General features: G+C 44.4%; 2 protein-coding genes and 1 long non-coding RNA gene across 7 annotated transcripts in view; 2 read left to right on the forward strand and 1 right to left on the reverse strand.

The window, feature by feature from the left end:
* Positions 1–7,670, forward strand: part of IQCH (IQ motif containing H) — a 78,720-nt gene extending 71,050 nt beyond the window's left edge. For all 3 annotated transcript variants that reach the window (XM_069985993.1, XM_069985984.1, XM_069985976.1), the window contains exons 19-21: positions 637–698; positions 3,228–3,336; positions 7,143–7,670. In XM_069985993.1, coding sequence (XP_069842094.1) covers positions 637–698; positions 3,228–3,336; positions 7,143–7,211 — 240 coding nt within the window. In that variant the 3' untranslated portion in view covers positions 7,212–7,670. The remainder of the gene's footprint in view (positions 1–636; positions 699–3,227; positions 3,337–7,142) is intronic.
* LOC138802580 (uncharacterized) lies at positions 3,117–12,387 on the reverse strand. The gene is made up of 3 exons (XR_011364782.1): positions 12,259–12,387; positions 9,541–9,579; positions 3,117–3,453 (listed from the first exon to the last, which is right to left on the reverse strand). It is a non-coding gene; the product is annotated as an uncharacterized lncRNA (long non-coding RNA).
* On the forward strand, positions 12,354–20,937 carry C1H15orf61 (chromosome 1 C15orf61 homolog). Of its 3 annotated transcripts, none has more exons than XM_069986028.1 (3): positions 12,354–12,424; positions 19,743–20,081; positions 20,553–20,937. In XM_069986028.1, exons 2-3 carry the CDS (start codon positions 19,745–19,747, stop codon positions 20,678–20,680), a joined length of 465 nt encoding a protein of 154 aa, XP_069842129.1. In that variant the 5' UTR covers positions 12,354–12,424; positions 19,743–19,744; the 3' UTR covers positions 20,681–20,937. The 3 variants fall into 3 exon arrangements, with proteins under 3 accessions (XP_069842129.1, XP_069842138.1, XP_069842120.1); XM_069986037.1 differs by having other exon boundaries at positions 12,371–12,420; XM_069986019.1 differs by lacking the exon at positions 12,354–12,424 and adding an exon at positions 12,647–12,784.
* Positions 20,938–27,884: the final 6,947 nt, after the last annotated feature.

A 27,884-nucleotide genomic window follows, 5' to 3' on the forward strand; every position in this document is an offset into this window, starting at 1 on the left:
GGAATTTTATAAGAGCTGGAGGAATCAAGTCTTTTTCTTGCTAAAGTATAGTATAGCTCATTTTATTACAACATAATCATAATACATAAAATACATGTTAAAAATAATTTCAAACGACCCACATACATTCCATAATGGAAGAATAAGGGCTATAATATTGAAACCTCCCAATAAAACACGTTGATAATATTACATGACCAACTTGTCCCAATTATATTACTTTCTGACATGCACAGGCTTAAAAAAATGAAAAAAAAAAAAAGATAAATATATCTATAAAGAAATAAATTGGGGTAATATATCAATGTTTTCAACAGAAAACGGGTGTACAAAAGGTGCAACATTTTGCACAATGCGCCAATACATAGGACCTTCAGTGATTGGGTTTATTCTAGAATGAAACATCTGAGGATGTGGACAGGTTACACAAGAAACTTAAAACAGTGTATGAGACATTTCCATTGCTGGACATGAGCTTATTATTGAAATGATGTCACATGTAAGTCTGGCAGATAATCAGCCGTTGACCCTTGACACCATCTCTTTACTTGGCAGTAAGTTATCTCAGGAGTTAATATATATTGATTCTTGATGCTACCCAGGTTACACAGTGACACATTTTCCTTTACTTGGCAGGAGAGACAAGGGACAGTGTTTGCACTCTTGGAGAACCAGAAACGGCATTGCATAGGCATGATGTGAGTATCTGAGTACATCTGACATCTCAAGGGACATCTGACTCTCGGTAGACTTTAGGTCTCATTCACATGTTCAGTAGTTTTCAGGACTGTATGTTATTCCTGCAAACATCAAAAAATCTGTCCGTAGTGCACCTGTAATCTGTTTTTTGGGGATCCACAAAAAATGGGAAAGTGATAGTTAAATTAAAGTGATCCACATCTTTTGCGGATATTACGAAAGTTCATTCCATAAAAATTATGGATACGCAAAAATTATGGACAATCCCATAGACTTGTATTGGTTAATCCATGCTGCAATTACGGCCCATAAAAAGACATGTCCTGTTTTTTTCTTGGCATGGATTGCAGGTTCGTAAAACTACGGCGAGTGTGAATAGCCCAAATAGAATTAAGTGGGCCCTAAATTTACGGAACTTGTGTATAGTAATAAAAATCTTCCTAGTGGGGGGGCATGGAAAACCAAATACCAAATAGACTATGCTATATGTCAGTAGCTGCAGAGGAACATACCCTTTATCCAGTAGTATTATGGTAAAGCCGATAGATTTAAGTATAACAAAAATTATGTCACATTAAATTGTAGTCTATGGGAATGGCGTACAGTATATGACAGTATATGACATGCCATAGAAGTAAATGTCTCCACTTTATGCATTGCTATTTCTCCCAGTAGAGAAGAACCCATAAACAGACAATGAGAAATGTTTTCAGTCATTTACAGGAGATCACATCTCCCAAGGCTAAGCGCCTGATTTTAGAAAGTGCCTTGTGCTTACTCAGCTGTTTTTTGTTGGCTTAGCTTCCTGTTTGCAGCTTCTAGTAGGTAGGGACAAAGCTAAGTAAACTTGAATAAAAATAAAATTGTACATTGCCAAGGTCTGCAGTTACACGGCTGCAGTTGCAGGCCCGAAGCTTCTATTTGCCCCACAAGAAGATGACAACACGAGCCCTTCTTAGCTCAGTCAGGTGCAGTTTTGTCATGTGCAGATCACTACACATGGAGATTATATATATATATATATATATATATATATATATATATATATATATACAGGTGTAATTGGCCTGGTAGGATGTAGATACAGCTGTATTCAGTATACAGAATCCACTGAATGACATGAGACAGAAACTGGACATAGACATCATCACAATCTCTCAGTAGTGGAGATTCAGACTTTAGATCTGTCATTTGGGCATAAGGATTAGATATAAGAATATTTTTCACATGTCATATTGTCATTTTCTTCCTATTTGTACATGGGATCATGAAACTGGGCAGTGACAATGTGTTAATGTGTAGCTGTATAGGGATGTAGATCATTGGAATGGAATATCTCTAGTTTATCAAGGGGCACATTGCTGCCTGGCACATTGAAGGCGGGATCCAGCCCATCTAAATATGTAAAAAAAAAATGTTTTACAGAAGGGAATAACAAATTCTATCAACCTTTTCTATAAGCGGATCTTGTTAGTAATACAGTATACTACATAGAGATTACATTGAGTAGAGATACACTGCTCTGTGCAGCCCTTTGATGGCAGAATTGGCTTGCTTTTAGGAACATGGGTCGTATGATACATAATGTTTACGTAAAAAAAAGTGAAATTATCCTAAATTACATTTCAGCATTACATTTCACGTCCAAATCACATCTGTTGATAACCTGAATATTATGCGTGTGAATTAGGTTTATGCAACTCTGTTAATGTGCATGGAAAATTTCCATGAAGATTTTTGCAGAAATACATCCAAAACAAAAAATAAGTGAAAAAGGTTTGAAAAGCCAAGGATTAGACCCATTGAATAACAGCAGGGCCAAAACTTGTGTGGATCCACAGCACTTAAAAACTGCAATCCCCAACCCATCTATAGCAGAAGTCCAAGGGTCAGCCTTGGGGTCCTGACACACAAATACAGAGTTTAAGTGTGCGGTATGAACAATGCCTTAAGATGGACATATATTTTAGATAGTTGAGTGATTCTTTAGCCAACAGCTATTTTACCTGAATACAACAAGCCTGCTTGGCTCAGCTGAACATACATATGTTTTACCTCCTCCAACCTCACATACTGTATAACAAAAGGATTAGGCAGTGGAAATCATGCCTGATCTTTCTCCCTCCCCTAACTTTGACATATGCCATGGGGGAAGACTTGGAAAACCACCATACACATTAGATGGGTGATCGGTCCTACCAAAATTGTAGCGTCTAATGGGTATGATTAGATTCTGTCCTTATAGTCAGAGAGACTGGAGAACTTCATTGGACACAAATGATTCCTTACAATGAAAACTGTATTGACACTATTGACACAGCACCCCTGACCCTATATAGTTTGTCAAGCAGCCTATTAGTGTGAATGACATGAATAGGCATGGTCTGTATGACTTTGCATGAGTGGACATTTATAAATAGTCCTGTCCCTTAATCCTGTAGTTAGGGTAAACTGATACATATGAATAAATGGTAAAATAATGTGTGTATTGGGGCACTGACCAGCTTTGTTCTGAATCTCATTACCAGGAGCATTGCTGCAGACCTCCAGGGAGCACTGATGACCTTTGCACGCAATCTGTTCATCATCCATCAGGAAATCTCGGCCCCGAACATGCAGGGAGAAACTAATTTCAAGGTGAGCTGTTAATGAAGTAACGATTTCAGCTCTGTTTCGGCAGTCACCGACAAGGAGCGTGGACCAAGGAGCTTCATTCTTCATAGAAACATCTTTCAGTGTCTGGTAATTACTGTCCTGCAAGAGAGACAGAGACTTAATGATCGGCACGAGGTTCCTACCAGTGGCAGATTGTATGTAACAATGAGATGATTTATGCTGAAAGGTTACTTACATCAATAGAGAAATGGACAGACTCACAGTGAAAAGTTATAGCCAACATTGTTATGGGACATTAAGTTGTAAGTAGATATTACATAACACTTGTATATTTGAGAGACTAGCTGTATGAACATGGATATTATGATTGTTCCTTCTCAAAAACAGATAATGTTGCCGACCTATCTGTGCACAGACTAGAGTAATAACTCATTATATAATTTATCTATATCTATCTATATGCTGGAAATGACCTGACGAGCCATTGAAGCAAATGAGATGCTTGTCAGTCCATGCACAGGTCCGTCGGCACCCAATTTTGGTGAGGATGTAAGCACAATTGTGGTGTGAATGCACCCTTAAAGAATCATGAGCGTATCAATCTGATGCTGTATGACTGCATCTTTTGGGTGTGCTAATGTGACAACTGTATAAAATCCACTATAAGCATGGGGGGCCCAACTATTAATTAAAGGGAACAGGCTCCCGACCCCCTGCTACAACCCCCTATACTCACCTGATCCCGCCGGGTCCCGCTTCTGGATCCGGTCGGGTCACTGAGATCTTAGCCGCTGCAGCCCGGTGCGCGCGCGGAGAGATGAGTCCAACGCTCATAGAGAATGACAGGAGAGTCCAGCGCTCCGTCATTCTCTATGAGCGTTGGACTCATCTCTCAGTGCGCGCGCCGGGCTGCAGCGGCTAAGATCTCCGTGACCCGACCGGATCCAGAAGCGGGACCCAGCGGGATCAGGTGAGTATAGGGGGCTGTAGCGGGGGGTCGTGAGTCTGTCACCCCGGCATGGGGGGTAACAGGTTCCCTTTAAAGGAGAAATCCAGCAAAAATTTTTATGAAAGTATTATATTGCCCCCCAAAATTTATACAAATCACCAACATACACTAATTATGGGAAATGCTTATAAAGTGCACTTACTACTGTATCAAGGCTTTACTTCCTGGATAACATGGTGATGTCACTTCCTGGATAACATGGTGATGTTATGACCCGACTCCCAGAGCTGTGCGAGCTGTGGCTGCAGGAGACGATACTGCATAGATCTCATTGAGAGATCAGTGTTCTTATACCAGAAGTCCCCCAGGGGGGCTTCTAGTATAAGTGTAAAAAAAAAAAAGTGTTGTTATTAATAATAACCCCCCTCCCTTAACAAAAGTTTGAATCACCTCCCTTTTCCCATGTTATAAATAAAAATAAATAAATAAATAAACATGTTTTATATCGCCGCGTGCGTGATTGCCCAAAATATTAATTTATCACATTTCTGATCTCGCATGGTAAATGGCGTAAGCGCTCCAAAAATACCAAAGTGCAAAATTGCGCATTGTTGGTCGCATCAAATCCAGAAAAATTGTAATAAAAAGCGGTCAAAAAGTCGTATATGCGCAATCAAGGTACTGATAGAAAGAACACATCATGGCGCAAAAAAATGACACCTCACACAGCCCCATAGACCAACAGATAAAAGCACTATAAGCATGGGAATAGATTTTAACCCTTTCCCGCACGAGGATGTAACTGTACATCCTCGCGCAGGTGGGAGCATTCGGAGCGGGGCGGCGCAGCGACCCCGCTCTGAACCGCCGCGGTCCCGGGTGCCACATGTAGCCCGGGGCCGCAGCTGTGCAAAATTGCGCATTTTTGGTCTCATCAAATCCAGAAAAATTGTAATAAAAAGCGATCAAAAAGTTGCATATGCGCAATCAAGGTACCGATAGAAAGAACACATCATGGCGCAAAAAATGACACCTCACACAGCCCCATAGACCAAAGGATAAAAGCGCTATAAGCCTGGGAATGGAGTGATTTTTAGGAACATATATTTGTTAACAATGGTTTGAATTTTTTACAGGCCATCAGATACAATATAAGTTATACATGTTACATATCGTTATAATCGTAACGACTTGAGGAACATACATAACATGTCAGTTTTTCCATAGGACACACGGCGTAAAAACGAAGCCCCCTCAAAGAAAAAGAATTGTGTTTTTTTTTTCAATTTCACTGTGCATATAATTTTCTTCTGATTTCGCAGCATATTTTATGCAAAAATCCAGCCTATCATTGCAAAGTACAATTAGTGACGCAAAAAATAAGTGCTCAAGTGGGTCTGTAGGTGTAAAAATGCAAGTGCTATGGCCTTTTAAGCAGGAAAAAACAAAAACGCAAAAACGAAAATTAGCCTGGTCCTGAAGGGGTTATGGAACATATATTTGTTAACAATGGTTTGAATTTTTTAAAAGCCATCAAATACAATAAAAGTTATACATGTTACATATTGTTGTAATCGTAACGACTTGAGGAACATATATAACAAGACAGTTTTACCCCAGGGCGAACGGCGTTAAAAAAAAAAAAAAAGTGTTTTTTTTTTTCAATTTCACCACACATTTGATTTTTTTTTCTGGTTTTGCAGTGACTTTATGCATAAATTCAGCCTGTCATTGCAAAGTACAATTGGTGGCGTAAAAAAATAAGGGCTCATATGGGTTTCAAGGTAAAAAAATGCAAATGCTATGGCCTTTTAAGCACAAGGAGGAAAAAAATGCAAAAATTTTAATTGACCCGGTCCTTTAAGGGTTAATCTTCTTCCACAAACCATGCTTCTGGGTTTGGACTGGTGGTGGCCCCCTAGTGGTGGAGGCCCCAGGTCACTTGCCCAGGGTGCCTTTCCTTTAATCCGTCCCTGGTCATATCATGCAGAAAGTGGCTTGTGTCTTCCCTTTAAAGATACCTAGCACTTGTAACCTGTCATAGTAACATGTCATAAGTTTTGGGTCCAGATACAAATCACTAAAACAAACTTTGTATGGAAAGTCGAGCAGGCTCTTTATGTGACCCCACTGATCCAAACTTCTAACATGTCAATATGACATGTCAGAAGCTTGTAAAAATGATTGGTATCTTTTACAAAATTCTGTAGATGAGATATTTATCACCCCTGTGCAAAGCAACAGCAGGAAGATGCATCCAAAAACTAACATGGGATGTTTGTTCTCTGCACCAAAGTAAAGGACACACATATTTGGCATCACTATGTATGAAAAGGTTATATTTGGGTGGGAGTAAAAAAAAAACAACTTTAAAACCTGCTGAAAACATTGTAGCTTATGTTTTAAGTGTCTTGCAAAATAAATAATAGTTCACTTTTAAGAATGCAACATTCCAAAAGGTAAGATTTTGTTCTTGACATTAGTATTTATAAATACTATTTATGAATAACATATATTGGTATGTGCTTCATATTATTAAGTCCATGGGTGAAAAATACCACACATAGGTGTACAAAACCCATCACCGGACATAACAGAAAAGCCTCCAGCTTCTGATTAACAACAGAGCTACCACCTATCATTTATATACAGTTCTGGTCTCCTCTTATTGGATAAAGAAACTTTTCTGTCCTCTTCAAGCATATTGGTGCTACTGCATCCTCTTTATCCCTAATAGTAATCCCCCCCCCTGAATGAACAATCACTCCAATGTGACACAAACCTCACTATTGCCTCATTGTCTCAAATAAACATCTCAGAAAGATCTGACCATTCAGAAAGTTTATATCCAGTAATAAATTTACTTTCTAATTTCCAGGGGGCAGTACAGGAAATTGAAACAATTCTTGGAGTTACAGAAGAAAACAAACTACACTTTGAAGAATAACGTTAGGCCGTTCCTCTAAAGCCAAGGTCAAAGATCAACTATAGTCACCAAGTAAACTGACCGCAAAGAATATCCTCACCAGAAGGTCAACTGTGTTGGGAAGAAAGAGCATATTACCCAGCACTTAATCCAGATTACGGAACAGATCATGCTATTTTAATCACCATTTAGGATGTATATGTGGTTAACATATAATTGTATTTTCTATAATCTGGTACAAGAAGGGTATTAGGAAAATCCTAACTAACAAGGCATGCTTTTCTAGGTTAAATAAGGACCATACTTAGCAGAGAAATATATACGTGAGAGCTGACAACACGGACAGATATCCTCTACATACAGTATACTCAATCCTAATAACAAGATCCGACGCAGCTGATATTTCAGGATTTCCTTGTGCTCTGTTTCTAATCCTATGGATGATTTGTGAACCAGTAAAATAACTTCATTGCGATCATATGTTGTGTGTGTGTTGTCTATTTTACACCAGGGGCACCATTTGCACTGGTGTGTATTGGCTGGAGTGGGCAACTATCAGTCTAGAAATGCTGCTGTTTTGGGGATCTTCATGACAATGTTCTGTTCCTAGTGCATACAGAAACATTATTTTCCCCAGGGTGCATTGGGGGGAAGTGAACAATGATGGAGTAGTATTTCAGATTTTTGTGTCTATTTAAAGTATCCCTCCACTGGTCCAGGGTGGTACCCAGCGCCAAAGACTTACATTATTACATTGGGTCTCTAAGGGTATGTGTACACTACGGAAATCGAACGAATAAGTAAGGAGAATGGTAACAGGAGAGGAGAACGGTAACAGGGGAGAAGGAGAATGGTAACAGGGAAGGAGAATGGTAACGGGAGGAGAATGGTAACAGGGGAGGAGAATGTTAACAGGGGAGAAGGAGAATGGTAACAGTTGATGGTAACAGGGGAGAAGGAGAATGGTAACAGGGAAGGAGAATGGTAACAGGGAGAAGGAGAATGGTAACAGGGGAGAAGGAGAATGGTAACAGGGAAGGAGAATGGTAACAGTTGATGGTAACAGGTGAGAACGGTAACAGGGGAGAAGGAGAATGGTAAAAGGGAAGGAGAATGGTAACAGGAGAGGAGAACGGTAACAGGGGAGAAGGAGAATGGTAACAGGAGAGGAGAACGGTAACAGGGGAGAAGGAGAATGGTAACAGGGGAGAAGGAGAATGGTAACAGTTGATGGTAACGGGAGAATGGTAACAGGGGAGAAGGAGAATGGTAACAGGGGAGAAGGAGAATGGTAACAGGGGAGAAGGAGAATGGGAACAGGGAAGGAGAATGGTAACAGGGGAGAAGGAGAATGGTAACAGGGGAGAAGGAGAATGGTAACAGGAGAGAAGGAGAATGGTAACAGGAGAGAAGGAGAATGGTAACAGGGGAGAAGGAGAATGGTAACAGGGGAGAAGGAGAAAGGTAACAGGGGAGAAGGAGAATGGGAACAGGGAAGGAGAATGGTAACAGGGGAGAAGGAGAATGGGTTGTCAACTTAATGTATAGATATGTGACCTGTGCAGTTGTGCAGGTTACATCAGACCTGGAGCCTGAACCTATGCAGAGACATTCTCTATGGAGCCATGTTTAGGTTGCTGTCAGTTAGGGGGCAGACACGTCAGTCTAAAGACTATACTCACATAGCTGTAGTGCAACCCATATTTGCGTACCACAGTACAGCTCCACAATTTACAGACCTCTGCATAGAGACATAGTGATCCGTGCCGCAATAGCAAGTCCATATTAGAACCTGTCCTTTTATTTTGTTATTTTTTTTGCAGCATGAATCATGGCCCTGTACACATGTGCAGACATGTGAACAGGGCCATTGAAATGTATGGGTCCCTGCAAATGCAGACAGAACTACAGAAATGTGAATAAGGCCTTTGGCCCGCTCTGAGTATACATTAGAGATAGCCATATACTGTAAGAGCTGTTTCTCCTGACTGCATGCATTTTTAATATGAAAAACAAAGAATAGGCATATTAAAATCCAACATGCTTGATCCTTCTTTCCTCCAATTTCTACAAAATGGCTGCCACAACCAAACAGAAAATTGTTACTATGGCTGTATGTGCAACAGACATAATAACTAAACTCTGCTTAATGTTCTAGTTTCTCACTTACTAGAATCTGATCAATTGTACATTTTGGGCGGAAAGTCTCTTTAAGGCAATCACTGCATTTGTAATTAATAGTATTGAATAGGATTGCTGTACCATGTTCTTGCTGGGAAGTGACAAGTTTCAAGAGGTTGGAAGAGGTAAATCACAATGGTTAAGATTTAGACAGGGATCAAAGGCTTACCTTCATCCCTCTCAGCTTTCTTCAGAGGATGCTGCATGCCTGAAATAGAAGAGATCTGTGCTGTCACTGAAATATCATTGTGTGCTACATCCTTAGTTACAGAAATTGGATTTGTCATACAGAAGTCATTATGTACTTATGTAACCTGGGTTGTTTACTGCTCTGTGAAAGTGGATGCAACCTTAACAGCGAGTGCATCCATCAGTGTCAATGGGAGCAACTTTAGGACAGACTAAGCGCAGTATGCTTTATTAGAAATTTCTTCATTAGAGGTCAGTAGTTTTTTTTTTCAGCCTTTTATACAACCCTATGGATGGGTTCACACTACGGATAAGTTCAGGCGGATTCCATCGCTTGTTCCCCTTCGCGGTGGGGACATGTCAATACTTTCGGTGGATAGCAGAATTGGCCCGCCCATAGAATGGTGTCTATGGAGCCGGCGGAGAGGTGCGCAGTCACGAGCGGTTACTAGCGATGGAATGCAATGGAACTTATCCGCGCGGATTCCGTAGTGTGACCCCACCCTATCAGTCTTCAAGCCTAAAAATTCAGGTGTGCAATAATGTACACTAAAAGAACATAAGTTGTGAAAACAAACAAGTAAATTTTTTAAAATGTCATAAGTATTCTTACAGTTTGATCGCTTCGATATCAAGAGCCTTAAAGGGACTGTCTGTCTTTTAGGCTGGTTTCACACATGGCAGTTTTTTGGGAAAAACAAAAACAGAAGTGGATTCAAGGTAATGGGTAAAATAAAGAAAGCGATTATCTGTCTCCTACCTGCTGGATCCACTCCTGGCTTTAGCTCAAAAGCCGCCATGTGTGAAAGTAGCCTCAAAGTGTCTGCGGCAGTTATGTGCAGTACACCCTGGTGTCAGTGGTCAATGATGGCACAGCGCCTCATCACTACAGCAATGTACAAGGACACTGGCAAGGGGTCACAGGGCTGCAGCAGAAGATTTAAATTGTGCAATGAGTAGAACTGGTGGACAGTCAAGCTTGCAAAAACTGATGGCCTATCAATATTAGATTGGTGGGGGTCTGACTCTCAGCACTTCTGGCGATCAGCTATTTTAAGGGACCATAGTGCTTATGAAAGTGCCACAGCTCCTGGGGGGCCCATGACCACCCAAAAAGACTTATACTTTCAGTGGTGTACTGTCTCCTGGCTACACTCCCGCCATGATTTGCAAAAAATCACTGTTTTTTAATGGCAATTTTGCACAAATCAAGACATCATGACATTATCTATCCTGTACTATGAACGTCAGGCTAGCGCTTCCATAGTTACAGTGGGGTGGGGGGGCCCAGGCTTGGTGAACAGCCCGGGGCCTATTGTAAAGTTAATCCGCCCCTGAATGAACTGCAGTGTTGACCATTTAAGTGGTCATTCTGCAGTACCTGGAACTTCCTGACGCTTTTAATGGTACGTTTACACAGAGAGATTTATCTGACAGATTTTTTAAGCCAAAGCCAGAAATGGATTTGAAAAGAGGAGAAATCTCAGTGCTTCCTTTATGACCTGTTCCCAGTTTTTAGTCTGTTCCTGGCTTTGGCTTCAAAAATCGGTCAGATAAATCTCTGTGTGCTTGTAGAGGGGGAAGGGGTTGCCTCCGCCCACGTTAGATTTATCACTCACAGGCTTAAATCAGGATATAATTTTAGGCTTGTTTCACAATGCCTACGCCAGGCTTGATAAATGTCCCCGTGTTCCCACAATGTAAAAGTAAGGGCAAATAACTTATTTTTACACTGTGTGAACATATAGCCTATGGCCATGTTTACATGTACGTATGAGACCGGTGGTTCTGTGACCCTGCCAGATCACGGAACGGCCGGTCTCTGAAAAGATCATCCCGGCTGGATGATCTTTTGCGCCGCTAAGTTCTAATGCGGCGCATCTGTGCGCGCCTGCATCAGAACTCCCCACTGCACACAATGGCTCTGGCCGCTCGCTACACTGTGTGCACTTACAGGGTTTTCTGTGGCCGATATTCAATGAATAGCGGCTGCAAAACTGACATGTCAGCTTTTAACGGCGCCGCTAGGGATCCTGGCAGGAGCGCATACCATGTGTATACACTCCGGCCGTGATTCCCTCAGAAGACAGCACTACGTAAGTTCCGTGGGAATCACGGCCGTTGTAACAACGGCCGTGATTCCCACGGAACTTACGTTGTGTGAACATAGCCTTTGGGTGTTTTCTTTCCACAGGTTTCTCTATAAGGCTTGAAAAAAGAAAAATATACGCAGAAAATATTACTTTAAATATTTAATGGCACAAAATATGTATGTTCAAGTACCATAAAAAGCACATGGTATATTGTTAAAAAAAAAAAAAACAACTAAATGTTAATGTATGTAAAACTATAACAAAAAAAAAACAACAAAACACGACCACTCTACATAGCTTTCTCCCACATTTTGGAAGAAAAAAAGTGTGCCCTTAAAGCAGGGATGGGGAACCTCCGGCCCTCCAGCTGTTGTAAAACTACATTGCCCATCATGCCTGGACAGCCAAAGCTTTGGCTGTCCAGGCATGATGGGCAATGTAGTTTTGCAACAGCTGGAGAGCCGGAGGTTCCCCATCCCTTAAAGAGTTAACAGCTATCCTCAAATAGCAGAATGTTAGTGTCAGTGTGATAAATAAGAACCCATCACCGAGAGTAATAAAGCAAAGTGGACACAAGGAACAGCTATAGGAGGAGGACGACACACCAGCACACGAACACTCAAGCGGCTACTGTTTGACCACATTGCGCATGCTCTGAACACATTCCGGCTGCACTATGTGGGACCGCTTGACGGCTTCCAATCACGTGACTGGTCACATGGCCCTGACGTCATCTGAGGGCGTTCCGTTGCTTCTGCTGTGATGAGGCAGGTGAGGAGCTGCCCGGGTGGTGGCAGGCGGAGGGGGGCACCGGGGAGGTCACGTGTGGCGGCACATCCAGAAGCCTCATTCACCAGTATGAGGAGCGTGCTGCACTGACTGCAGCTTTACTGCTGGGGACAGGCCATGGGATACTTCCAGCACAGTAGTGGCTATACTTACCCTTATTCTGCCACCGAAGCTGTAACCCCGCCCCTTTATTTATTTTTTTCTACCTGTCACACATATTGCAGGAGGATTTCTATAGTAAATGTGGAGATCTTCTTTACTCCATGAATGTCACATGTCCAATAGAAGGAGATGGAAACCAGATAGAGCTCTAATAGCCAATGGCAAATGGCTTTCCCTCTGGTTAGTGGCCTTCTCTGGCCACTCTTACCGCCTCCTGTGGCTGTGGTGCTGCAGTGAATGAGATAACCCCAAAGTGTGTAATGGTGCGTTTACACAGAGAAATTTATCTGACACAGATTATTGAAGCCAAAGCCAGGAGCAGACTATAAACAGAGAACAGATTATAAAGGAAAGACTGAGATTTCTCCTCTTTTCAAATCCATTCCTGGCTTTGGCTTCAGTAATCTGTCAGATAAATGTGCACACCATTACACCACCACTACTGCTACTAACAGAGTGATTTCAGGCACTGGTAAAGAGACAGCGCTCTCTACAGTTTGGCATGGGGAGATGCAACTCATCACAGCTGATTGGTCACCAAGTGAAGCGTCCGACACACAGTTCAAGAGTAACCATCATTTGTAAGAAGTGCGTATGCAGTCGGGGTCCGGGTACTGAGACCCCTGCCGATCGCTAGAAGGACATAAGTGATCAGCAGCATGCGCTCTTCTCCTTAATCCCTGCTATAACTGCTAATATTATTATTATGGAGCCTATGGAACTTCTGGCCAGAAGTTCTACAGAATTCATCTCCATAGCGCTGGAGCGATGGAGTTAAAGTGACTGTACCACCAGGCCCAGGCTGAAGCACTGGAGGTGGGCCGACGCACGCTTAGTGGAAAAGAAACTCCAGCCCCTCCATGACGTGAGTCCATTAGAATCAATGGAACCCTATCATAGAGGGTCACCGGTTTCCTCCCACTAAGGGTGGGTCGGCCTGCCTCCAGTGCTTCAGCCTAAGGCTGGTGGTACAGTCACTTTAAGAGCATGCACTTTTTATCCTCCAGCACGTGGTGAAAATAATCGATTTGCCCGTACTTCTCCTTTAATTAGAATAGGGCTCGTGTACAAAAGTTGCTGGGTGTGGGAAGGTTGCCAAGGCAACCTAATGCCCTGGTGTGGGCATCTCTCCATGCTGAGCTGTGGAGAGCACATGGGAATACATCCTGGCAGTGACTCTTTAAAGTGTACCTGTCGTTATAACTTTCTAAATCAACAGTAGATGATAAAGCAAGTTTGCAATATACATTCATTATTTGTGTTGTTATCATGCTGCAAAACAAAGCTGAACTTACCAGAAATCCAGGTCCAGTCTCCTGAAGGCAGATTTTCTGACTTGCGCTAGTTAAAAAAAAAAACTAAACGCAGGAATTCCGGCCAGTACAGAGAGTCACAGCTCAATGTGTCCATTAAAGGACAACTCCGGCGAAAATTTTTTTTGGCTTATTTAACACACATTACAAAGTTATATAACTTTGTAATGTGGTTAAATACCCGATCTGGCCCCCTTCCCCCACTTTCCGACCCCCGACGTTAAAGAATGTATACATTACCTATTACGGTCGTCACGGTCCTCTTCTCTGGTGTCGGGTGACGTCAGAGCTGGGGGGCGGTCCGGGTCTTCTTCCTCTTCAGCGTCTTCATTGAGAGTGAATGGGAGAGAAAAGGCTGCTGGTGCACATGCGCACCAGCAGCCTTTTCATTGGCTGGAGCGCATCACATGGCTTCCAGCTTCCTCAGCCCTGATTGGCTGAGCTTGCTGGAAGCCATGTGATGCGCTCCAGCCAATGAAAAGGCTGCCGGTGCGCAAGCGCACTGGCAGCCTTTTCTCTCTCATGGACCCAGAAGCAAGAGACATCGCTGGACGGCGGACGCAGGTGATGGTGAGGCGGACGGCGGGCGAATGGAGTGGCGATCGTCACCGGAGGGATGGTGAGTATGGTGTCTGTGTGTGTCTGTGTTTTTTTTTTTTTTGGGGGGGGGGTCCCGCCGGAGTTGTCCTTTAATCACATGACTGCCTTCTCTCTGTGAGTGCTCAGATGGCCTGGGATACACAGAAAAAAAAACTGTCAGAAAACAGGAAGTGCCGTGTTCTCCGTGATAACAAAAAAAAAAAGAATGTAAATTGCAAACTTGCTTTATATCACATCTACTGTATAACAACAGTGACACTTTATATTGATATCCTGAAGAAAAACTGTCAATTTGTATAAACCTAGAAAAACCCTTTAAACCATCAAGGGCATATTCACACATTGTAGTCATACTGCATATTTATGCTGCAATATTGCCACAACCTGTGAAGTTAAGGATATGTTTAAACAGAGTACTTTTCCCTAACCTTCCAAATACACTACAGAAATCGTAAAGGTAGCTTTAGAAGACATTAACATGGCGAATGACATTTTTGGATGCAGATTATTCCCATTTAAACGGGTACACCAGTGTAAAAAATGTTTTAGAATCAACTGGTGTAAAAAAAGTCTTTTCGTACTTATCAGCAGATTCATGTCCTGCAGGAAGTGGTGTATTCTCTCTAGTCTGACACCATGCTCTCTGCTGTCACCTCTGTCCATCATAGGAACTGTCCAGAGCAGCAGCAAATCCTTTTGGAAAACTTCTACTTCTGTGGACAGTTCCTGTCATGGACAGAGGTGGCAGAAGAGAGCACTGTGTCATACAGGAAAGAATATACCACTTCCTGCAGGACATACAGCAACTGATAAGCCCTTAGAGCAGGGGTCCTCAACTGGACCCGGAGCGCGGAGGCCAGCTGTCCGGACCCCTCGTCAGACCTCCCAACCGCCCCGGCCCGGCCCGACCCCCATGTGTCCCGCTCCCTACCGCAATGCCTCCCGCCCCATAGGCGTACTGTCCTTAGATTTCAGTACGCCTGTGGAGCTGGGGGCAGTGTTGGCCCGGCCCACGGCTGATACGCGCTCTCTGGGGATGTCCCGAGGATTCCCCAGCAGAGCACGCATCAGTGACCTCAGTGTACGCCGCCAGCCTGAACTTCCTGGAAGTACAGGCCAGCGGCGTACACTGATGCACGCTCTGCTGGGGAATCCCCAGGACATCCCCAGAGAGCGCGTATCAGCCTGGGGCCGGGCCGACAGGAGAAAAGAAGAGGACAGCCGCAGCGGGGAACGAGGTGCTAGGTGAGAACAGGGGGCTATATACTACTGGGGGGAGCGCACAGGGGGGCTATATACTACTGGGGGAGCAACAGGGGGCTGTATACTACTGGGGGAGAGCTCACAGGGGGGCTATATACTACTGGGGGAGAGCTCACAGGGGGGCTATATACTACTGGGGGAGAGCTCACAGGGGGGCTATATACTACTGGGGGAGAGCTCACAGGGGGGCTATATACTACTGGGGGAGAGCTCACAGGGGGGCTATATACTACTGGGGGAGAGCGCACAGGGTGACTATATACTACTGGGGGAGCAACAGGGGGGCTATATACTACTAGGGCAGTCACCCCCTTTCTACCCAATATCAAAGTGCTGGTGAGAGAGTAAAATAAGTAATGAAAGCTGTAACATTTACCCTTTACACCTGTGGAGAGCAGTCAAAATGCAAATAGGGGGTGACAGTGTCACTTTAAATAAGAACTTTCTGTTTTTGTGTAGTTCACTTGTTTATATTTGTTCTGTGTAAACACACCATGAAGAATTGACATGTCCATTCTTTGGGCGGACGGCAGAATCTTCCCGAGCATAGAATATTGTCTATGGCATAGGCAGAGAGTCAATCGAGGGCGAACGGAGGAATCCATGGGATGTTATCGGCGAGAATTACGTAGTGTGAATGCACCCTAACTCTTCCTGTGGCAGAGCAGGACCTTCCTCATGTAATGTGTAGGCTCGGATGAGCACTCACTTCCTGATAATGAATCTTCTCCCTGTTTATTTACTTCAGTCAGACGGCAGGTGGCAGATTTATTAATCATAGCCCGGCACAACAAGGCCGCCCTCACCTCTAGAATTAATAGAGCGGTGTGCGCTAATAGAGAGAAGTGGAGACACTTAGCAACTTTCATGTCTTAACAAAGCCGGTTAATGAGCAGCAAACAGCTCTTCCTGTTATTTCCTGCGCCATCAGAGCTGCCGTATACAGGATGCTCTTCTGCCGCCGCTGAGCTAGAACGCCCTGGTGATGTCTCTGCAAGGGACCATCCCTTTATATGAACCTGCTCTGGTCAGATGGAGGTGTCCAGGAAAACGGCAGATTTGTTAGAATCGGGGGACTGCAGAGAAACCTTATTGCCTTTGTATGGGGGAGTGCTTGAATAAATCATATTTTATTTTTTGAATCAATATACAGTATATTAGGGTTACTGGTTCTCATTAAAGAATTAAAAAAATTAAAAATTAAGAGGTTATCCAGCGTTACAAAAAAAATGGCTACTTTCTTCCAGTTCAGGTGCGGTTTGCAATTAAGCTCCATTCACTTCAGTGGAACTGAGTGGCAAAAGCTGCACCCAAACTGGAGACGAGAGGTGCTGTCTCTGGAAGAAAGTGGCCATGGTTTTCTCCCTTTAAGGAGAAACAGAGGTGGATCGAATTTTACAGGCAGTGTTCAATGGGAAAGAAGTATGCAAATTATAGCTTCTCCAGAAGAATGAAAACTGTCTCTATAGTGCCATCTATAGGTAGCTAACCTGTAAGGCAATGACTGATTCATATAGGAGGCTTGAAATATGACTAGAGATGGTAAAAGAGAGCCAGTTTACTTACCTTTTCCCCCATATTCCCTCAATATTTTTCCTTTGGATGGAGATAAACAGGCAATATTCTGCAGGTAGGCTTAATCTGTCACTATCCATGAGCGAACCTTGAGCATGTGCGGCATTAGCAGTGGCTGAAGAAGTTGGATGCATACTTAAGGAGTCCTGGAAAACATGGATATAGCCTATGGCTGTATTAATGTCTTCCAGGCAGCCTTAGAGCTACGTCCAACTTTTTTAGCCACTGGGAATCAAATGTCGCACATACTGAAGGTTTGCTCATCTCTGTTGCCTATTTTATCGGCTGTCATGGGTGTAGACTAGCCACATTCAATAAGGATTCTAATAGATTCTAAATGTATTTATACTCACTCAGTGTGAAACCTGGGCCTGTTTTCTTCTCCCCCTGTGCTTCTCTCCACCATACTTCTCACCCCTGCTTCTCTCCTGTGCTTTTCTCCACCATACTTCTCCCCCCTGCTTCTCTCCTGTGCTTCTCCCCCCTGCTTCTCTCCTGTGCTTCTCCCCCCTGCTTCTCTCCTGTGCTTCTCTCCTCCCTGCTTCTCTCCACCAAACTTCTCTCCCCCCTGCTTCTCTCCCGTTTCTCCCCCATCACCATGTTTCTCTCCCCCATCCCCATGTTTCTCTCCGCTGTTTCTCTCCCCCATCCCCATGTTTCTCTCCCCCCTGCTTCTCTCCCGTTTCTCCCCCATCACCATGTTTCTCTCCCCCATCCCCATGTTTCTCTCCCCCATGCTTCTCTCCGCTGTTTCTCTCCCCCATCCCCATGTTTCTCTCCCCCATTGTTTTCTCCTGTTTCACAAGGGCACCATAGTTTGGGGAACTTTTCCCGCGGCACACCCGACCATGTGTCGCGGCACACTGGTTGAAAATCACTGCTCTAGAGTATTTGATATCTGAGCTCAGAAAATATGTGCTGCAATGCACAGTGGAAATATGGCATGTATTCCCATCAAAAATAGCAAAAAGCTCATTGAATATATTATTCAAGGTTAAAGGAGAAGTCCGTGCAGGGAGACGTTTTTAAAAAGTGCTGGGGAGGATGAAAAAAATGCACTTGCCTCCCTGCCTCCAGTTCTGCTCTGGCTGCTGGATGGTTTTAGAGGTGACCTGGGACTTCTCCTTTAAAGGGAACCAATCACCGGAAAAACGCATATAGAGCTTTTGAAATGTGCTGTTAGAGCACACAGCACACTTGCCACACGTGTTTCCATAGCCTCCGTGCCTTCCCCGTGTAAGCCGCAAAGTAACTTTATAAAACTGGCGCCCTGTATGCTAATTACCTGAGGTAGTCACCTGGGCGGTGTTCGGCTAGCAGGTAGTCACGGTCCCCTGGGCGTTCTACCGCTGTAATCACGCCCCTCTGGGCGTGATTCAAATGGGCGAGTAGCTGTGACATTCTGATGCCGGACGCCGCCGCACATGCGCAGTGCAGCCGCTTCCATTCCGGCGGTACTACGCCTGTGCAGAATAGCCTCGAATAGCCTGTTATCCGGAGTTCGAGGCTATTCTGCACAGGCGCAGTCCAACCGGAATGGAAGCGGCTGCACTGCGCATGTGCGGCGGCAGTGTCCGGCATCAGTACGTAAGCCCGACGACGTTGGGCATGGCGCGCTCCCGAGTGACGCCACAGCCACTCTGCCATTTGAATCACGCCCAGAGGGGTGTGATTACAGCGGAAGAACGCCCAGGGGACCGTGGCTACCTGCTAGCCGAACTCCGCCCAGGTGACTACCTCAGGTAATTAGCATACAGGGCGCCAGTTTTATAAAGTTACTTTGCGGCTTACACGGGGAAGGCACGGAGGCTATGGAAACACGTGTGGCAAGTGTGCTGTGTGCTCTAACAGCACATTTCAAAAGCTCTATATGCTTTTTTCCAGTGATTGGTTCCCTTTAATAGTGAACATAAGCATTTCTTTTGATATGGGATGAGTCTTTATCCATTTGGTTTTGAGACACCTTTATGTGTATGGAACAAACAGTCCCCGGTCTTCAGTCTGTGTTATTAGAGGATTTCAGAGCTTTAGCTGCTCAGCCCCACCTCCTGGACACTTGAGCTTGGAGGCATTGAAGACATGAAAAGGAGCAGACAGACTTCCTTTGGAATGGAAAACATACTGTTAGCTTTCCCTTAGATTACAGCTGATCGCTAAGTTCCCAGTGGGATACACTTTGATCTGTTTAGTTTTAGGATACTATTCTAACAAGTAGTCATAATTCATAGTGAAGAACCCTTTTTTTCTATCAGGACAATATGCAGGCTGCTTATTCATATCACGTCTACAATTTTATTTTAAAGAATATGTGTTCAAAACATTTGAATCCTGTTTGTATCGCCAGCGGTCTTGGCACAGAATATTTACTTCCTCTCTCTGTCTTGCAGACATGTTATTGGTGAAAAAAGCCCATGAGGTATTGCTGCGCATCATACTCTTCCCTGCTGTATCCTTCAGACATCCTCGTCCAGACGCCTCGGAGGTCCTGACCCAGCACCTTCTGCAGCGGGGCCTGCCGCACTGGACCTCCTTCTGTGTCAAGTACAGCACTGTTAATAATGACCAGTTTGGTTTATCAAACTTCAACTGGGATGTGAATGGCACAAATTACCATATCCTGCGAACGGGCTGCTTCCCATTCATTAAGTATCACTGTTCCCGTGCTGCCCCCCAGGACCTACATCTTCACAACCACTTCTTTACCACACTAAAAGCCATAAATCTAGGTAAGTGATGGAGAGATGCTGTAATTACACCCCACACACTCCATCCTGCCTCCCACCCAAGGCTTATTAAATATTTAGCTTTATAAAGGCCATCAATTGTCTTTTCAAACAGAATATGTGGAGCGTGGCTTCCTGTGGCTGCTTATCCATATGGCTGGGATTAATTACTTTGCTTTATTATCGCAGCTTATTAAAATCTCCCTTGCTGCCGTTGGTTAGAACAGCCCATTATGTTAGCAGGTTATTATGGGTTTCATATTAATCGCATTATTATCTCTCTGGCTGCCTTTCATTAGGAAAGCTGCAGAATGCTTCCAACATAAATAAATAAAATAAAGTTGTCCCTTCATCGCCTGCACAATAATAGGGAAGCCTGAGATGATGGGATGTGAATGCAGAGCTGTGCATGAGAAGGTAATGACCGCACGTCTTCTCCCATCCCTCCTGATTGGTTGTGTGTGTGCTCGGCAGGGATCCCCACTCTTATGTATGGCCTTGGATCCTGGCTGTTTGCCCGAGTTACCGAGACTGTTCCTACCAGCTGTGGACCGGTGACCATCTACTTCCTGATCAAGGAGGATGAAGGAGCCATGTTCTGAGACAAGATGATTTTCTGCTAACTGTAACTTCTTTTCACCATCTTTATATATCTTCAGCCATTATATTTATGTACATCTTACAAATTCATACCCAGTGTTGTTGTCATTTAAGTCAATGGTGTCTGTTTGAATAGCATTTCTCCATTGACTGTTTTATATAAATTATTTTTCATCTACAGTAATTAATATGAATTGTGTGTGATGCCTTTGCATAAAAAAAATATATTTAATTAAAAAAAGTTTGTGAAAATGGAAAATTGGCATGTACATGTGTATTCACACCTTTTCCTATAAAGCCCCAAAAAGTTCTGGAGCAACCAGTTACCTTCAGAAGTCATATACTTAGTGGCATGAAGTCCACCTGTGTGCGATCTAAGTGTCATATGGTCTGTGAGTATATACTCAACTTTCTTGAAAGGCCCCACCATTAACCCCTTAAGGACAGAGCCTGAAATGGCCTTAATGACAGAGACAAATTTTATGAATATGACCTGTGTCACTTTATTCATTAATAACTTCGGGATGCTTTAACCTATCCGGCTGATTCTGATATTGTTTTCTCGTGACATATTGTACTTTACATTTCTGGTAAATTGGAGTTGATACTCATAACGAATCTTTATGAAAAAACCCCAAATAATGTGAAAAAATTTGAAAAAATGCATTTTTCCAACTTTGAAACTTTTTTGCTTATACAGAAAGTGGTTATACCACATAAATTATATATTAAATAGCATTAGCAACATGTCTACTTTATGTTGGCGGCATTTATTAAACTATCTTTCATTTTTTTTAGACAATAGGAAGCTTAAAACATTAGCAGCAAATTTCCAAATTTTCTGTAAAATTTCAAAATCAGATATTTTTAGGGACCTGTTCAGGTTCAAAGTGTATTTGAGGGGCCTGTATGTTAGAAAGCCCCACAAAGCACCCCATTTCAGAAACTGCACCCCCCACACTCTGCAAAAGCATATCCAGAAAGTGTTTTAACCCTTTAGGGGAGTCACAGAAATAAAAGCCAAGTGTGTAAGAAATTTGAAAACTTAAATTTTCTGTGCAGAGATTTTATTGTAATCCAATATTTTTCATAATTATAAACCTGTTACCAGAGAAATGCACCCCAATATTGATTGCCCCGTTTCTGCAGTTTATAGAAATACCCCATATGTGGCCCTATTGCATTGTTTGACGGAACCACAAGCCTCAGATACAAAGGAGCGCCTAGTGCATTTCAATGGCTCCGTTATATTTGGTCATTTCTGACTGTACCACTTCAGGTTGGCAGAGGCTCTGGGGTGCCAAAACCTTAAAAACACCCCTAAAGGAACACCATTTAGAAAACTACACCACTCAAGGAATCTAACAAGGGGTGCTGTGAGCATTTGGACCCCACAGGTGCTTCACAGATTTTCCGAACAATATGGCGTGAAAAAAGAAAAATTTATTTTTTACACTAAAACGTTGTTCTAGCCTTCAATTTTTCATTTTCTTAAAGGGATAAGAGGAAAAGAAAGACACAAAATGTGTAGCGCAGTTTCTCCCGAGTACGGAAATACCCCACATGTGGCGATAAAGCGCCAAGCGGGGGCAGGACGAGCCTCCAAAGGGAAGGAGCGCCAATTGGCTTTTGGAAGCTGAATTTCACTGGAAAGGATTTCAAGGGCCATGTCGCATTTACAGAGCCCTCGTGCTGCCAAGACACTGGAAACCCCCCACAAGTGACCCCATTCTGGAAACTACACCCCTCAAGGAATCTTACAAGGAGTGCAGTGAGCATATGGACCCCACTGGTGACGGGCACAAATGTGGAACAATGTGACGTGAAAGGGAAAATTTTCATTTTTTCACTTTCATGGCACAAATGTGCCCTTCATCAAGGGGTCCATATCCTCACTGCACCCCTTGTTAGATTCCCTGAGGGGTGCAGTTTCCAGAATGGGGTCACTTGTGGGGGGTTTCCAGTGTTTTGGCAGCACGAGGGCTCTGTAAATGCGACATGGCGTTCATCATCCATTCTAGCCAAATCCAACCTCCAAAATCCAAATGGCGCTTCTTCCCTTCGGAGGCTTGCCCTGCGCCCACATGGCGCTTTATGTCCACATGTGGGGTATTTACGGACTCGGGGGAAATTGCTTTACACATTTAGTTTTTTTTTCCCTCTTTTAACCCCTTGTGAAAATGATAAATTCAAGGCTAAACCAACATTATAGTGTAAAAAATGTAATATTTCATTTTCACGCCACATTGTTCCACATTTGTGCCCGTCACCAGTGGGGTCCATATGCTCACTACACCCCTTGTTACATTCCCTGAGGGGTGTAGTTTCCATAATGGGGTCACTTGTGGGGGGTTTCAACTGTCTTGGCAACACAGGGGCCTTTTGAATGCAACATGGCCCCTCGAAATCCATTCCATCCAAAGCCAGCCTTCAAAAACCAAATGGCGCTCCTTTTCTTTGGAGGCTTACCCTGCACCCGCATGGCGCTTTATGTCCACGTGTGGGGTATTTCCGTACTCAGGGGAAATTGCGCTACACATTTAGTGTTTTTTTTTTATCTTTTAGCCCCTTGTGAAAATGAAAAAATCATGACAAGATTAATAATTTAGAGTAAAAATTTTACAAAAATTACACTAAATGTTGGTCTAGCCTTGATTTTTTTCCATTTCCACAAGGGGTTAAAAAAGAAAATGAACACAAAACATGTAAAGTAGTTTCCCCGGAGTACGAAAATACCCCACATGTGGGCATAATGTGCCATATGGGCACAGGGCAAGCCACCAAAGGGACAGAGCGCCATTTAGAGGCTGGAATGGAGGATGGAGGCCATGTCGCATTTGCAAAGCTCCTGTGCTGCCAGGACAGTAGAAACCCCCCACAAGTGACCCCATTCTGGAAACTACACCCCATAAGGAATCTAACAAGGGGTACAGTGAGCATATGGACCCCACTGGTGACGGGCACTTACGTAGAACATGTGCCGAGAAAATAAAAAATACCATTTTTTTCATTTTCACGTCCCAAATGTGGCCGTCACCAGGGGGCCATATCCCTGCTGCCCCCCTTGTTAGATTCCTTGTGGGGTCTAGTTTCCAGAATGGGGTCACTTGTGGGGGGTTTCTACTGCCCTAGCCGCACAGAGGCTTTGTAATTGCATCATGGCATCCTCTAATGGGAATGGCGGCCATACCTACTTAGCTGGGGAAAAGGGACAATTCTAATTTATTTGGGAGTATTAGGCCAATTATTAGTTTATAAGGTTGGAAATGACAGGTGTCCATCAAATTCAACCTGTGTTGACCCAGAGGAAGGGAAAAAACCCTTGTAAGGCAGATGACAGTAGCCTCATCACTGGGAAAAATTCCTTCCCGACTCCATAATGGCGATCAGAATAATCCCTGGATCAATGTGACCCCTGAAATAGGAATAAGGGACAGAATTTAGATAATGTAGAACCCCAATGACGTGTGGTACGCCTTAAAGTGATCCAGTATGCAGAGGCCGGGGCGATCAGGACAGGTGTCACACGGGAAAATGGTGTCCTTCCTGATCCCCCTGTTACACCACACTCTGCACTTCTTCTGGGGTCTCCCTTTCTCCAGTGTGGGGGACGTCACCTGGAAAATGTTGTCCTGGTGCGATACGGGGTCCCTCATATCCAGAAGCGCTGGGTCCGCTCCATGGCTGCTAAATATTAGGGCTCTATTACTACTTCTGATATGTTCGGATCGTGCCGCAAGCTGCAGGGCAGCGAGGGACCGGAAGAGGGGGTGCTGGTATAAAAGTTATCCCCGTACAGGTGGTAACCTTTATCCAGCAGTGGGAAGATCAGTTCCCGGACGATCTTCCCACTTGTTCCGAGGATGGGGGGGAGGGGGCATCTGGGGGCTGGATTCGGGTGTCCCTTCCTACATACACTCTAAGGGTACGTGCACACTGCGGGATGGCGACAGATAACCATTCGTGCATTCCGCAGTTGGCACCTGCCGGCGGACTGATGCAGGCACACGTCTCCACACGTGTCATAGACTCCATTCTATGCACGGGCGGATTCCGCTCTCCGACCAACGTGTTCATTCTTTGGATGGACGATGGAATCCGCCTGTGCATAGAATGGAGTCTATGACACGGGTGGAGACGCGCGCCTGCATCAGTCCGCCGGCGGGTGCCAGCTGCGGAATGCACAAAGGGTTATCCTTCGCCATTCCGCAGTGTGCATGCACCCTAAATCTGTAAGAGTACCCAGAGGTACTCTCACAGAGTTTGGAGAATTTCATGCCATACCGTCATCTCTTATTGGGACGGTACTGGCGGAAAAGACGTGTCTGGGGGGCAGCGTACGCTACGCTACCCCCAGACACGTCACTGGATGATGAGGATGAATGGAGGAAAGAAGGATCCCCCCATTCATCCTCACTGGCTGTTTCGGTGTCAGAGGCAATAATAACGTATCCCTCTGACGCCGAAAACACCCTGGGGGCCATCTTTATAAGGGGAATGGTATATGGGGTATGTAGTGGTGTAGTGTCAAACTTTATTCAATGTAGTGTGGTGTAATGTAGTGTTTTTACGTGTTTTTTTTACAGTAAGTATAAAAAAAACCTACGGCAACAAAGGCGTTGCTGATAAATGCCGCACACATTGCTGATAAATGTGCGGCACTTATCAGCAGACCGTGGCAGTAGGATATAGAAAAAAAACACTCTACGACAAAAAGGAGGAGTTGCTGATTAGCAGCGCACTTTCGTGCAATGCTGATCAACACTCAGCGGCGATAGGGTGCGGAAAATAGAAGAAAAAAAAAATTCGAAAAAAAACCAAAAACTTTTTCTACATTCTAAATATCCCTGTAGCTGCTGATAAGTGTATTACACATATCAGCCGCTAGGGGGCAGAAGAGCGCAAAATCCGGAAAAAGACGAGGCTGGAGCCGAAAATAGCCGAAAACAGACGATGGGGACCGCCGGAAAGAGCCGAGGACCAAAGGAGAAGACGGAGGACGCCGCGAACCCGGAAGACGCCGATCAGGACCCCGGGACAGGTGAGTAATGTACAAATACCTGCTCTGGACCCCTCAGCTACCTAGCTGAGGGGTCCAGAGCAGGTATTTACTATTTTTGGGGACTCTGATCGCCGTGCCACCGGCCCGATCGCCATTCACGGCGATCGGGCCGGTGGCACCGTGACCACCATTACTTTTTACACTAATGGCGGTCGGTGCCGTCCTCGGACAGCACCGACCGCCATTTTTTTCCGGGTCATCGGGTCACCGATGACCCGGAAAGGTTCCGATCGCCGCTATTGGCTGATCTGAATTGATCAGCCAATAGCGGCGATCGTAAGCACGGGGGGTGTTAACCACCCCCCGTGCCGAGAAGCTAAGATGGCCTGCTATGATTTATAGCAGGCCATCTTCCCCGATCGCTGTGTGCGAACACGCAGCGATCGGGGAAACATCGGGCGCAAATTTACCCCCTGATGCGCTAAGTACCAGGGCGCGAGGGCGTAAATTTACGCCCGATGTCGTTAAGGGGTTAAAGGGGTTATCGGGTGTTAGAAAAATTTCTTTAAATTTGTCTCATGAATGACAGCCCGAACAGCCAATCGCTGACTGAGACAGGATAGCACCGTGGCCAGTGATTGGCTGAGTAGGCTGTCACTCCTGAGACAAGTCCGTCTCTGAAGTGGCAGTGGCTGCAGTCAGTGGGGGACACCGGAGATGCAATGGGATATTGGAGGAGTGTTGAGAGGTAAGCATAAGGGGGGAGATTTATCAAACATAGTGTAAAGTGAAACTGGCTCAGTTGCCCCTAGCAACCAATCAGATTCCACCTTTCATTCCTCACAGCCTCTGGAATAGGAATGGTGGAATCTGATTGGTTGCTAGGGGCAACTGAGCCAACAGCAGTATGTTTGATAAATCTCCCCCCAGCTTTATAAAAAAAAAAAAAAAAAAAATTGAATGCCTGATAAGCCCTTTAGGCAAGAGGCACCACTAACTAAACAACACCATGAAAACCAAGGAGATCTTCAAACAAGCCAGGGACACAGTTGTTGAGAAGTTAGTTATCAGAGTTGGTTTATGAAAAAAAAAAAATCCTAATCTCTGATGATCCCCCAAAACACTGTCAAATCCATTACCATCAAATGTAAAGAACATAGTGCCACAACGAACCTGTCAAGAGGGCACCCACCAAAACTGTCACACCGGGTAAGAAGGGCATTAATCAAAGAGGTAGCAGAGAGACCTAAGGTAACCCTGAAGGAGCTTCAGAGTTCCCAGCAGAGACTGGATGATCTGTCTATACAACCACAATATCCCATACACTCTATAGAGCAGAGACTGGAGTATCCGTCCATACGACCACAATGGGCCGTACACTCCATAGAGCAGAGACTGGAGTATCTGTCCATACGACCACAATGGGCCGTACACTCCATAGAGCAGAGACTGAAGTGTCTGTCCATACGACCACAATGGGCCGTACACTCCATAGAGCAGAGACTGGAGTATCTGTCCATACAACCACAATAACTCATACGCTCCATAGAGCAGAGACTGGAGTATCTGTCCATACCACCACAATAAGCCGTACACTCCATAGAGCAGAGACTGGAGTGTCTGTCCATACGACCACAATAACCCATACACTCCATAGAGCAGAGACTGGAGTATCTGTCCATACGACCACAATATCCCATACACTCCATAGAGCAGAGACTGGAGTGTCTGTCCATACGACCACAATAAGCCGTACACTCCATAGAGCAGAGACTGGAGTATCTGTCCATACGACCACAATATCCCATACACTCCATAGAGCAGAGACTGGAGTATCTGTCCATACGACCACAATATCCCATACACTCCATAGAGCAGAGACTGGAGTGTCTGTCCATACGACCACAATATCCCATACACTCCATAGAGCAGAGACTGAAGTGTCTGTCCGTAAGACCACAATAACCCATACACTCCATAGAGCAGAGACTGGAGTGTCTGTCCATACGACCACAATATCCCATACACTCCATAGAGCAGAGACTGGAGTGTCTGTCCATACGACCACAATATCCCATACACTACATAGAGCAGAGACTGGAGTGTCTGTCCATACGACCACAATAAGCCGTACACTCCATAGAGCAGAGACTGGAGTGTCTGTCCATACGACCACAATATCCCATACACTCCATAGAGCAGAG

This window comes from Dendropsophus ebraccatus, chromosome 1 (genome assembly GCF_027789765.1).
Source record: "Dendropsophus ebraccatus isolate aDenEbr1 chromosome 1, aDenEbr1.pat, whole genome shotgun sequence".
NCBI lineage: Eukaryota > Metazoa > Chordata > Amphibia > Anura > Hylidae > Dendropsophus > Dendropsophus ebraccatus.